The sequence below is a fragment of the Mustelus asterias genome, chromosome 27, assembly GCF_964213995.1.
Source record: "Mustelus asterias chromosome 27, sMusAst1.hap1.1, whole genome shotgun sequence".
Classification (NCBI taxonomy): Eukaryota; Metazoa; Chordata; class Chondrichthyes; order Carcharhiniformes; family Triakidae; genus Mustelus; species Mustelus asterias.
Window position 1 is genome coordinate 21,462,352 of NC_135827.1, and position 11,971 is coordinate 21,474,322.

Here is an 11,971-nt window from a genome sequence, read left to right on the forward strand (position 1 = left end):
AAACTCAGTTTGTTCTCGCTGGAATGACGGAGGTTGAGGGGTGACCTGATGGAGGTTTACAAGATTATGAGTGGCATGGACAGAGTGGAAAGTCAGATGCTCTTTCCTAGGGGCGAAAAGTCAAGTACTAGGGGACATAGGTTTAAGGTACATGGGGAAAAGTTTAGAGGAGGCGTACGAGGTGCGTTTTGTTTTACATAGAGGGTGATGAACGTCTGGAACACACTGCCCAGGGAGGTGGTGGGAGCAGGTACAATAGCGACATTTAAGGGGCATCTGGACGAATACATGAATAGGATGGGAATGGAAGGATACGGACTCTGTAACTACATCCGGTTTTAGTTTAGGCAGACATCATGATCGGTGCAGGCTTGGAGGGCCGAAGGGCCTGTTCCTGTGCTGTACTGTTCTTTGTCCAGAAATAGACATATTTTATTAGACAACGTGTATCAAAAGATATGGAACAAAGCTATGATGACCAGTTAATTATTTTCTACACTAAAACAACTTGCTGGACTCATAGGATCTTTGATATCACAAGATATCCTTAACGTAAGGACCTTGTGACATCCCAAAGAACTTATCAGCAAATACCTTCTAATTGGAATGAACTATTTGCACACAATACAGCCACAGAATTAGCATTGTGGTCATGACCAGTTTTAAATTTTAGTTGAGCGATGAATGTTGGCCAGGACACTTGAGAGGGAAGTTTGGGGGTGGGTGTGTGGGGTCTGCTGTTAGTCTGAAGTTGAGCCCTGGTGGCAGTCAGGCCCAGTGAGTGCCCGTACAGCCACAGGTTGCCCTGTAAAGGGATTCCATGCCATCCCGCCACACAACACTATTCATTTTGCAATTAAATGTTGGAAAAACCTTGTGGTTCAGGTTGAAGCGTTCACTCTGTTAATTTCCCTTTACTAAAGCCAGGTCATGCCTCTGTAGCTGGAAGACATCCGACTGTCTCTCCAGCTCGAAGAGCCCACTTGTCTTCCTTAATGGAACAGGGAATCCATCTCTAGGACAAAAAAGGTGGTGTGACTGTTTATCTCCCGGGGCTGGAATCGGGCAGATGGGTGCCTGTATCGGAGTGACAGACCCACGCGACTGAGGGGAGTTCAGGTCTCTGGCCTAATCTGTACAGTTCTCATTAGTTGAAACTGGCAGGGAATTGCAACAAGCCATTGAGTAGGAATGCATCGTGTGATAAGTGTGGCCCACCCCTACTCAGTTAAATCACAGAAGAAAAGTTCCGGAGTTTCTCCTAATTGAGGTGGACTGACCCATTTCCCACCCCCAAAGTGAAAATTCAGACCCCATCCCATCTAAAAGGCAGCACAGTGTAACAATGCCATGACATCACTCTATAACAAATTCTTTTGAAATTGTAAAGCCAACCATGAAATACCAAGGCATATTTATTCTTGCATGTTGAGCTGGCATTGAACAAGTACATCTGCAATAGTCTCCAGCATTAAGCAGTAAGGGGCAACTTGTGAGCAACCAGGAAAATTGAAGACTCACAGTCTGATATACTCAAAATACTCTCAGGGACAACAAAAGTTTCAAATCGATCGATTTCACAGCCAGCGTCCTGCAAAGCTCTGTCTAAAAAGGCCTGGTCAAATTTCAGAGTTGAAAACTTCAGTTCATCAATAATATAATAGGTCTGGTTCAAAACACTAACCAGAATGAGCATGCCGCCTGGTTTTAACAGAGAGGTTATATTTCTAAGAGCAGTGTGGTAGGCCGCTTTATCCTTACAGGCAGTCTCCAGACACAAGGACGTCACCAGACAATCAACAAGTTCCAATTCTATTGGATCCAGAGGGTTGCCTTGATGAACATCACACTTCACAACTTGTTTGATGGAATCTCTCAGCTTTTTCTCTTTCTCTGCCCATTTTTCCCTGAAAGGTACAAGCACAGTGTCTGAGACAGGACACTGCAGGGAATCACATTCAATTTATTCCACCTTAAAAGGAGATGGTGTGGCTCAAACATTTTAATACTTGTTCTAATGAGTCCCCAGTTAAGGGGCAACTCCTTAGCAAAAAGCAGAATGATGTTTGCATTTGTAAAAAAGAGAGAGTTTCCGATGGAGTACATTAAAGTGAACACTGGCCAATCTTGTCGCATCTTTATGTGCATCAATAACAAGTTGCATTTGTATGGCACCGTTTAACAGAATGAAATGTAACAAGAGGGTTCACAGGAGCATTATCACATAAGATTTGACATGGCATCACAACAGGAGATTCTAGTGAAGATGGCCGGAAGCTGGTTTAAGAGGGTGTAATGTCCAAACTATTTTAGAGGTTGTGGGTATTATACAAGAAAAAGAAGTGGTTTGCACACGTAGATTCAAAGTAACACATAACAGTTTTATTGAAAGAAATGTTCTCGACACAGAACAGAAACTATACAGCAGCCTGTGAAATGCCCCAATGACCATTAAATCATGTGACTGCCTCTTAAAGCAATCATGCAACTACTTAAATATGTAACAGAGGAGAGTTCTAATTACGCCATGAAAGAAGAAAGAGAGGTAGACAGGTGGAGACTTTATGGCGAGGTATCCAGAGTGCAGCCTCAGTAACTGAAGTCATTGCAGCCCAATTGGGCTGGAGCAACTAAAATTAGGGATTAAAGGAGCATAACCATCTCAAGAGGGTTACAGCACTGGTGGAGATCACTAGCCTCAGGACAAGGGGAAGGATTTGTAAAGGCTATAATCAGCCTGGTTCATCTCAGACAGTTATCAGGGACCGAAACAATTGCTTTGCGATATTGGAGAAAATTCCTGTTCATCCAATCAGACAAACAATCTGACAATTTAGAGACAGAGGAGGAATTTAGTGAGGTGGTCGTGAATTAAACTAGCCTATCAATCTGCATGTGGAAGTTGATGTTGAGTTTTTGGATGGTGGTACTGAAGGGCAGCAGACAGATGAGAAAAAGGAGGGAGCCAAGGATAGATCCTTGGGAAACGTTAGAGGTAACTGTATGCATGCAGGAAGAGAAGCTATTGCAGGATAGATACAATCAGATAGATAAGGAGATAAGAGGAAGATGTAAGCTCAGGACTGGGGCAGAAGAAACCTTAGAAGAAGTCTGGCCGGGTGGACTTGAGGAAGGGAGGAAAATGGTAGAGGCACAGGAAGGGATAATCCTAATGGAAGTGAAGTCCATGGGTTTAACGCATTTTCTGTTGGTGAGGATGGAGAGGGATTTCAGAGCATGGTTTGTTGTGGAGAAAAGAAGCTGAGGGTTATGGTTGCATTACAGCAAGATCCTGTAATGGAACAGGCTTGGCAGAGCAGAGAAGGCCTGATAATGCCTCATGGAGGCCAACCAGAGCTGCCAGTGGCGGTCAAACCAACTATTGTCATAAGCATTTAAATCTGTGTCCTTGGACCTCACGGTGTGTGACAGGGAGACTGAATGGTTGGGGGAAGCGAGGCGGTGGTGGAAAGAGGGCTAGTGTAATGGATTTAAATGGTTTCAAATGTGAATGAGAAACTGACAGGGACACAAATGTTCTAAAAAATTACACATGTGGTGTTTTGTAAGTGAATTGGGAGAGACTATTCCAGGAGCTGACACTAAGGAGATGGATTGGGAGAGAGAAGAGGGAATATGGGTGAGGAGCAATAGAAGGACATTACGGCAGGAATGAAGGGAGGAATGATGAAAGATATTGAGAGATCCATAAAGAGGTATAAAGAAAAATGGCTGAGAAAGTGGAATGATAGACTCAGGTGTGGAATGGCCCTGTCCTGCACAGGCAATGATTCCCAGTCATTGATATCAAGAAACAGCAGTCATTTTTCATACAGCAACATGTAATAAACAGCAATAAATATATTTTAATCGGGCAGCAGGCTGGCACAGTGGTTAGCACAGCTACCTCACAGCACCAGGGTCACGGGTTCAATTCCGGCCTTGGGTGATTGTCTGTGTGGAGTTTGCACATTCTCCCCGTGTCTGTGTGGATTTCCTCCAGGTGCTCCGGTTTCCCCCCCCACAGCCCAAAGATGCGCAGGTTAGGTGGATTGGCCATGCTAAATTGCCCCTTAGTGTCCCAAGATGTGCAGGTTAGGGGGATTAGTGGGGAAAATACATGGAGTTACGGGGTTAGGGTCTGGGTAAGATGCTCTGTTGGAGGGTCGCTGCAGACTCGATGGGCCAAATGGCCTCCTTCTGCACTGTAGGGATTCTATGAATATTTGTGAAAAGTATGTTAGCCAGCACAGTGTGAAAGGTTTGCTAAATGCTACAATGATATCAGGAAGGAAAGAAGGAACATTGCAACAGGAGCTCATTCAGCCCCTCAAGCCTCTTCCATCATTCAGTTGATCTGCGTCTTAAGCTCTACCTACCTGTCTTCATTCAGCAATCCTGAAAAGCCTGGGATCTAGAACGGTCTACCTGAACAAGTGGAATAGCCAATTTAATATCTGATCCAAAGAGCAGAACCTTTAACAACACAAACTTCCCTTCAGTATTGAACTCGAGTATCAGGCTAGCCTATGTGCCATATCCCAGAGAGTGGGGTTGAACCCACTGCCTTTGGACACAGCAGCGAGACTCCCACCACCTGAGCCAAGCCAAAACAGAAAACTCAAAAACGAGTTGAATGGAGTTGAAACTCTGTAGAATGGAGCTGTGAGATGGAGAAGGGAGGGGTGTTTGAAGCATTTTGCCCCTAAGTGGTCAAGGTTATATTTGCAGATAGAACAGGAATAGCAGTGACCTAACTTATGTTTAAGCCTCCAATATTGAGCAACCTCCACCATAAGCAGATAACACCTGTTGAACCATGCAGAGGCGCTGCCATATCTGGAACTAAGGAACATGCAGAATGGTGTAAAAAGGAAAAGTCCTGACAAAATGAGCCTGACTGTTTCATTCACTTTGTGGCGATCACTGCGTCTGATATCAGATTTGCATCAAATTAATTTAAATGTCTACTGAGTTTTACAGAGGAGCTGCTTAAGAAAGATGCTGAGTGACTGAGGGAGGCAGCACCTTTCTAAGTCTACATGCACCTTTCTTTTAAGTGGCACGGTGGCACAGTGGTCAACACTGCTGCCTCACAGCGCCAGGGACCCGGATTCAATTCCGGCCTTGGGTCACTGTCTGTGCGGAGTTCGCACATTCTCCCCGTGTCTGCGTGGGTTTTCTCCGGGTGCTCCGTTTTCCTCCCACAATCGAAAGATGTGCAGGTTAGGTTGATTAACCATACTAAATTGACCCTAGTGTCAGGGGGATTAGCAGGGTAAATATGTGGGGTTACGGGAATAGGGCCTGGGTGGGATTGTGGCCGGTGCAGACTTGATGGGCCGAACGGCCTCCTTCTGTACTGTAGGGATTCTATGAAGTGAACAAGTTTATCTTTTCCCTCACCTGACCCCTCCAACTGCAAATTTCAAATGAAACCTAAACATGGAACCGATCTCCTTACAGTGGATTCATACCTGTCCTTTAACAGGTTGAAGGGGAGGCAGTGGTGCAGTGGTTTTTGTAGCTGAGCTAGTAATTCAGAGACTCAGAGTAATGCTCTGGGGACCCGGCTTCGAATCCCACCATGGCAGATGGTGAAATTTGAATTCAATAAAAATCTGGAGTTAAAAGTCTAATGATGACCATGAATCAACTGTTGTAAAAACTCATCTGGTTCACTAATGCCCTTTAGGGAAGGAAATCTGCCATCCTTACCTGGTCTGGCCTACATGTGACTCCAGAACCGCAGCAAGGTGGTTGGCTCTTAAATGCTCTCAGGGGTGGGCAATAAATGCTGGCTCAGCCAGTGATGCCCACACCCCATGAATGAAACTTTAAAAGATTGCTCAGATTTAATTTGTAAATTAATGGAGTTGTTTGGATACTTTTGACATATTAGAAGAGATCAGGTAATTCAATGTGGGTTGGGGATCAAACCCAGGGTTTTCCTGGTCTGCAAATCTCTGTCACACACTGACTGGCACCTATAATCCAACGGACAGCTTTTTAATCTTTTACCAAAACAACGCAAATCCAGCTTTCTTAATAATTACCTGTTGCCTTCCAGTTCACACATGTATTTTGCAACTGGGCTCCAGTCAAAAGCTTCTGGGTCATTTTGTAACCACAGTGCAACCTCCTGCCGGTTGTTGGAAGCAAAGTCGGACAGAATCATTTCCTCTGCGTGCTCCGAGGCCCCGAGTGCTACGTGAAGACAGGGGCCGCATCCAATTTCGAGCAGTGTGCGGAATTTCAGACCTGGAATAATTCAAACACGTTATTTTATTCGGAAAGAAAGTGGCAATAATGCACCTAAAATTGTACTGAAGGAACTGCTAAAGCAGTGATAGGCAAACTAGGCTAATGTGTGGGTCACATAACGAGTAAGCAAGGTTAAAATCAGGCTTGTTCACTAACCCATGACCCCATGAATAAGAGTAAGTACATTTAATACAAACTGAATATTTCATAATGAACTATAGAAAATGTTTAATCATTTGTTTAGGTTTTAGTGTCACAAGTAGGCTTACATTAACATTGCAATGAAGTTACTGTGAAAATCCCCTAGTCACCACACTCCTGTTCGGGTACACTGAGGGAGTATTTAGCATGGCCAATGCAAATAACCCGCACACCTTTGGACTGTGGGAGGAAACCGGGCACCCGGAGGAAACCCACACAGACACGGGGAGAATGTTCAGACTCCGCACAGTTAAAGTTTATTTATTAGTCACAAGTAGGCTTACATTAACACTGCAATGAAGTTACTGTGAAAATACCCTAGTCGCCACACTCCTGTCCGGGTACACTGAGGGAGAATTTAGCATGGCCAATGCACCTAACCCGCACATCTTTGGACTGTGGGAGGAAACCGGAGCACCCGGAGGAAACCCATGCAGACATGGGGAGAACGTGCAAACTCCGCACAGACAGTGACCCAAGTCGGGAATCGAACCCGGGTCCCTGGCGCTGTGAGGCAGCAGTGCTAACCACTGTGCCACCCATTCATTAATATAACTATCAACTTCAAATGGTAAAAACAAAATAAATATTTATGCTTTGGATCAGAGGGAATGCAAGGCTCGCCCAGCCAATGTTGTGTGTAATCACCATGAACCTCATTTGTCCCTTGCTTTATGTCTGTTTCTTTTCAGTCATACTGATAGGAACAAACTACACTGACGGAAATCAGCGGAATGTGGCACTGGTCAAAAAATATTTCATGGGCGCACTCAGAACTCAGATGGGCCGCATGTGTCCCCTGGCTGCAGATTGCCCACCCCCGAGCTAAAGGGGGTTTTGGTATCAATGTCTGCTTATCTGTCTTTGCAGGCAAGAATGAAAAGTCACTGTCTCATTCCCCCCACCCCACCCAATTCCAACGTGATAAGGATGTTGCTCAGTGTGACGGGTACATTACTGCTCACTGGGGAAAGCTCTCTCCCACTACGTTTGCAGCATCAGGGATTCCTTTCCACAGACGGGACAGCAGCAGCACTGGGTTTGATCTGGGAACGATGCAACAAGAGTCTCAATGTGATCTGAGGGTTGGGCCGGAGAAGAGAACAAGTGAAAAAGCGCATTCAGCTAGGGGAATGCCAGTATGACCCGAGGAGGGAGAATTGAGGGAATGGAGGAGATAGGAATGCATGATTGCCGATATGAACTGAATGAAGGGCAGCACGGTGGCACAGTGGTTAGCACTGCTGCCTCACAGTGCCAGGGACCCGGGTTCAATTCCAGCCTTGGGTGACTGCCTGCGGGGACTTTTCACGTTCTCCCTGTGTCTGCGTGGGTTTCCTCCGGGTACTCCAGTTTCCTCCCACACTCCAACAATGCACAGATTAGGTGGATTCACCATGTTAAATTGCCCCTTAGTGTCCAAAGATGTGTAGGTTAGGGGGTTTATTGGGTCAAATGCATGGAATTACAGGGAATAGGGTCTGGGTGGGATGCTCTGTCAGAGAGTTGGTGCAGACTCAATGGGCCAAATGGCCTGCTTCTGCACTGTAGGGATTCTATGATAGGATGGTAGGGATGAGTTATTGGAGGAATGTTTGTGTGGGGAAAGATGGAGAGGAGTATCTGTGCAAAGTGCAAGAGGCTGGAGATAAGTTGCCAGAATGAACTGGGAGGGAGGGAAGAAATCCCTTATGTTAACTAAGGTGGGGAACAGTTTGGAGAACATACGTGTGAACAAGCAAACCAAGGGCTGGGGGAATCAATAAATGAAATACAGGCCCTCTGCATTTTCTCTGGAAGAGATGACAGTCTCTGTTGCTATGGCAACCATATAATCAATTTTAAACAAAGTTAATAATGAGATTTTGTAACACAAATGCCATAATGGCTCAAAAATTCTTTACAGGAAATTGAGACCTCTGCAATTTTCACCTTACTCCTTCATTATGCTTCATAGATTTACAAAAACCAAAGCTGGCCATCTTTGGGTTCATCCTTCCCATGAGTAGTAGTCCTAATCCTGTGTGGTCAATCTTTTCCAAATTATTGATTTATTTTAATCACCTTTTCTTCAACCATCTATTTTAATGCCTTGACATGGTCTCAGCTTCACAGACTCATCTTAACTCATCATGCAAAAAAACCCCCAGCTTGTTCTCTGTGCTATAGTCTGTTCATGTCTCCTTTTTATGGTTGTATCAGTCACTGAATACTATCCATTCTATTAGCTTTTTCCCCAGTCTTCAAAATTTTAAATGCTCCATGAAACACAGTGTTACAGTGGTTAGCGCTGCTGCCTCACCGTGTCAGGAACCTGGGCTCAATTCCAGCCTCGACTTTCTCTGTGAATTTTGCACATTCTCCCAGTGTCTGAGTGGGTTTCCTCCAGGTGCTCTGATTTCCTCTCACAGTCCAAAGATGTGCATGTTAGGTTGGTTAGCTATGCTAAATTGCGCCTTAGTATCAGGGGGATTACCTGTGGGTGTAAGGCTTGGGTGGGATTGTTGTCAGTGCAGGCTCAATGGGCTGAATGGTCTCCTTCTGTACTGTAGGGATTCTATGATATTGACTCTTAATATCTTTCCTGTTCACTAAAAATTGCCCCACGTGTTTCAATTTTTCCTTCATATTTGTATTTCCTCCTATTAAGTGACAGCTTTATCCAACTAGGGGGGCACGGTTGTTAGCACTCAACCTCACAGTGCTAGGGATCTGGGTTCAATTCCCGACTTGGGTCACTGTCTGTGCGGAGTCTGCATGTTCTCCCCAGACAGTGACCCAAGTCTGCGTGAGTTTCCTCCGGGTGCTCTGGTTTCCTCCCACGGTCTGAAAGACGTGCTGGTTAGGTGGATTGGCCATGCTAAATTCTCCCTCAGTGTACCAGAACAGGCACCAGAGTGTGGCGACTAGGGGATTTTCACAGTAACTTCATTGTAGTGTTAATGTAAGTCTACTTGTGACACGAATAAATGAAGTTAAAACTTAAAGACGTTCTTTCGAAGAGTCAGTGCATACTTGATGGGCTGAATGGCTTCCATGGCTTAATGTAGGGATTCTACGATATGTGCTCCTTGCAGCTTCTCCACCACCACCCCCTGCCCCCCACAAACACTCTCGAAACCTCAATTCTCTTCTCCACCACTCTAAGTACCTCCAACAAAGGGGTGTCGTTAAATATCCTATTCCCCTCTTCCCTCTATTACCTCTGACCTTTAAATTCACCTTTACTTCATGCCCTGTTCAATCTCCACTCATTATTGCCATCTACCTCCCAGAGAGGGGGTGGGGGGAGTGGGGTATAGAGGGGGGGAGGACAGGGCAAGAGGCAGGCCGGGAGGGGATGGGGGTCAGGAGAGGAGAAGGGGGAGGGGGCGTGCTTGCAGCTTCACTCACATACCGACCAAGCTAAATAGTGAAGTCCTGGGGATTCAGGAACTGTTTTCCGCCTCTAGAAGTTTGGTGCTGTCAGCAGTCCTTCGCAAGGACTTGATATAAAGCGTACTGAAGCAGTAATTGCCCAGTCAATTTGTAGGTGAAAGCTCACATTAGGTTGTCGCCCTTCAGAATACCCAAGTGAGGTTAAATTAAATCCAAAAAAAGGCTTTACTCACCACTGGAAAAGGCTTTTACCAAATTCTTCAGAACAAAAGACAGGAATGCATTTTCCTGTGGATTACTCAGGGGAAATCTATAAAACATCTCCAAATAGGCCCGAGGATTAAACTCCTTCTCATAGCAATCGCCACCAATTAAATCCATCTCTATTTATCTGCAAACAGGAAAGTCTGCAACTGAGAGGCGGAGATGTTGAAAATTGCCAATCCCAGTCAATTTAAAGGGCAGTTCCTGACTGATAAAATGCTTAAAAAAGTTTGAAGAGGGAGATGTTCCTGAAGAACTGCCTATCATTTTACTCAGTAATGCCATTATCTGAAAGTCAGGTCATGAAACGTTTTGACGTCATTTACCTCAATTTGTCAGCTGTTTATCTTCCATGAGTAAAAACACTATTGACTGTCAAAACCTTTTTCATGAAGAACTTGTGCCAAGAGTCTAAAGGTTGAACAATGGAACAAGCCAACAGGACAAACTGCTTTTCCAGCACTCTAGAATATGCAGAGATTAGGTCAACTTGGCCTGAGCCAGAATACTAAAGTTAGAGAAATTTAAAGCTGACTAACTTTAATTATGATGTGGAGATGCCGGCGTTGGACTAGGGTAAACACAGTAAGAAGTTTAACAACACCAGGTTAAAGTCCAACAGGTTTATTTGGTAGCAAATGCCACTGGCTTTCAGAGCGCTGCCCCTTCGTCAGGTGGAGTAGAGTTCTGCTCACAAACAGAGCATACAGAGACACAAACTCAATTTACAGAATAATGATTGGAATGCAGTCTTTACAGATAATCAAGTCTTAAAGGTACAAACAATGTGAGTGGAGAGAGCATTAAGCACAGGTTAAAGAGATGTGTGTTGTCTCCAGACAGGACAGCCAGTGAGATTCTGCAAGTCCAGGCAAGCTGTGGGGGTTACAGATAGTGTGACATGAACCCAAGATCCCGGTTGAGGCTATCAGTTTTTGCTCAGCGACTCTGCGCTGTCGTGTGTCGTGAAGGCCGACTTGGAGAACGCTTACGCGAAGATCAGAGGCCGAATGCCTGTGACCGCTGAAGTGCTCGCCAACAGGAAGAGAACAGTCTTGCCTGGTGATTGTCGAGCGGTGTTCATTCATCCATTGTCGTAGCGTCTGCATGGTTTCCCCAATGTACCATGCCTCGGGACATCCTTTCCTGCAGCGTATCAGGTAGATAACATTGGCCGAGTTGCAAGAGTATGTACCGTGTACCTGGTGGATGGTGTTCTCATGTGAGATGATGGCATCTGTGTCGATGATCCGGCACGTATTGCAGAGGTTGCTGTGGCAGGGTTGTGTGGTGTCGTGGTCACTGTTCTTCTGAAGGCTGGGTAGTTTGCTGCGGACAATGGTCTGTTTGAGATTGTGCGGTTGTTTGAAGGCAAGAAGTGGGGGTGTGGGGATAGCCTTGGCGACATGTTGAAGGCTCCGGAGGAGATGCCGTAGCTTCTTGCAGAATTTGCAGAATCTCACTGGCTGTCCTGTCTGGAGACAATACACATCTCTTTAACCTGTGCTTAACGCTCTCTCCACTCACATTGTTTGTACCTTTAAGACTTGATGATCTGTAAAGACTGCATTCCAATCATTATTCTGTAAATTGAGTTTGTGTCTCTGTATGCCCTGTTTGTGAGCAGAACTCCACTCCACCTGACGAAGGGGCAGCGCTCTGAAAGCTAGTGGCATTTGCTACCAAATAAACCTGTTGGACTTTAACCTGGTGTTGTTAAACTTCTTACTAACTTTAATTATACAGAGAATCTTACAGCAGAGATGGGGTCATTCGGCCTATTATCCTGTGCTAGCTCTTAGAAAAGAACTCACCAATGTCATCCCAAACCCCAGTATTTCTCTCTTAACTCTGAAAATTAGTT

General features: G+C 45.2%; 1 protein-coding gene across 3 annotated transcripts in view; it reads right to left on the bottom strand.

Moving 5' to 3' along the window:
- The window catches only part of thyn1 (thymocyte nuclear protein 1), a 71,858-nt gene extending 61,511 nt beyond the window's left edge, over window positions 1-10,347 (bottom strand). The window contains exons 1-3 of one of the 3 annotated variants that reach the window (XM_078198878.1): window positions 10,077-10,222; window positions 6,057-6,261; window positions 4,380-4,428 (exon numbers count right to left, since the gene is read on the bottom strand). In XM_078198878.1, the coding sequence (XP_078055004.1) occupies window positions 4,380-4,389 (10 nt within the window). In that variant the 5' untranslated portion in view covers window positions 4,390-4,428; window positions 6,057-6,261; window positions 10,077-10,222. Of the gene's footprint in view, window positions 1-4,379; window positions 4,429-6,056; window positions 6,262-10,076 lie in introns of all 3 variants that reach the window. The other 2 variants (XM_078198876.1, XM_078198877.1) reach the window with 2 other exon arrangements.
- Window positions 10,348-11,971: the final 1,624 nt, after the last annotated feature.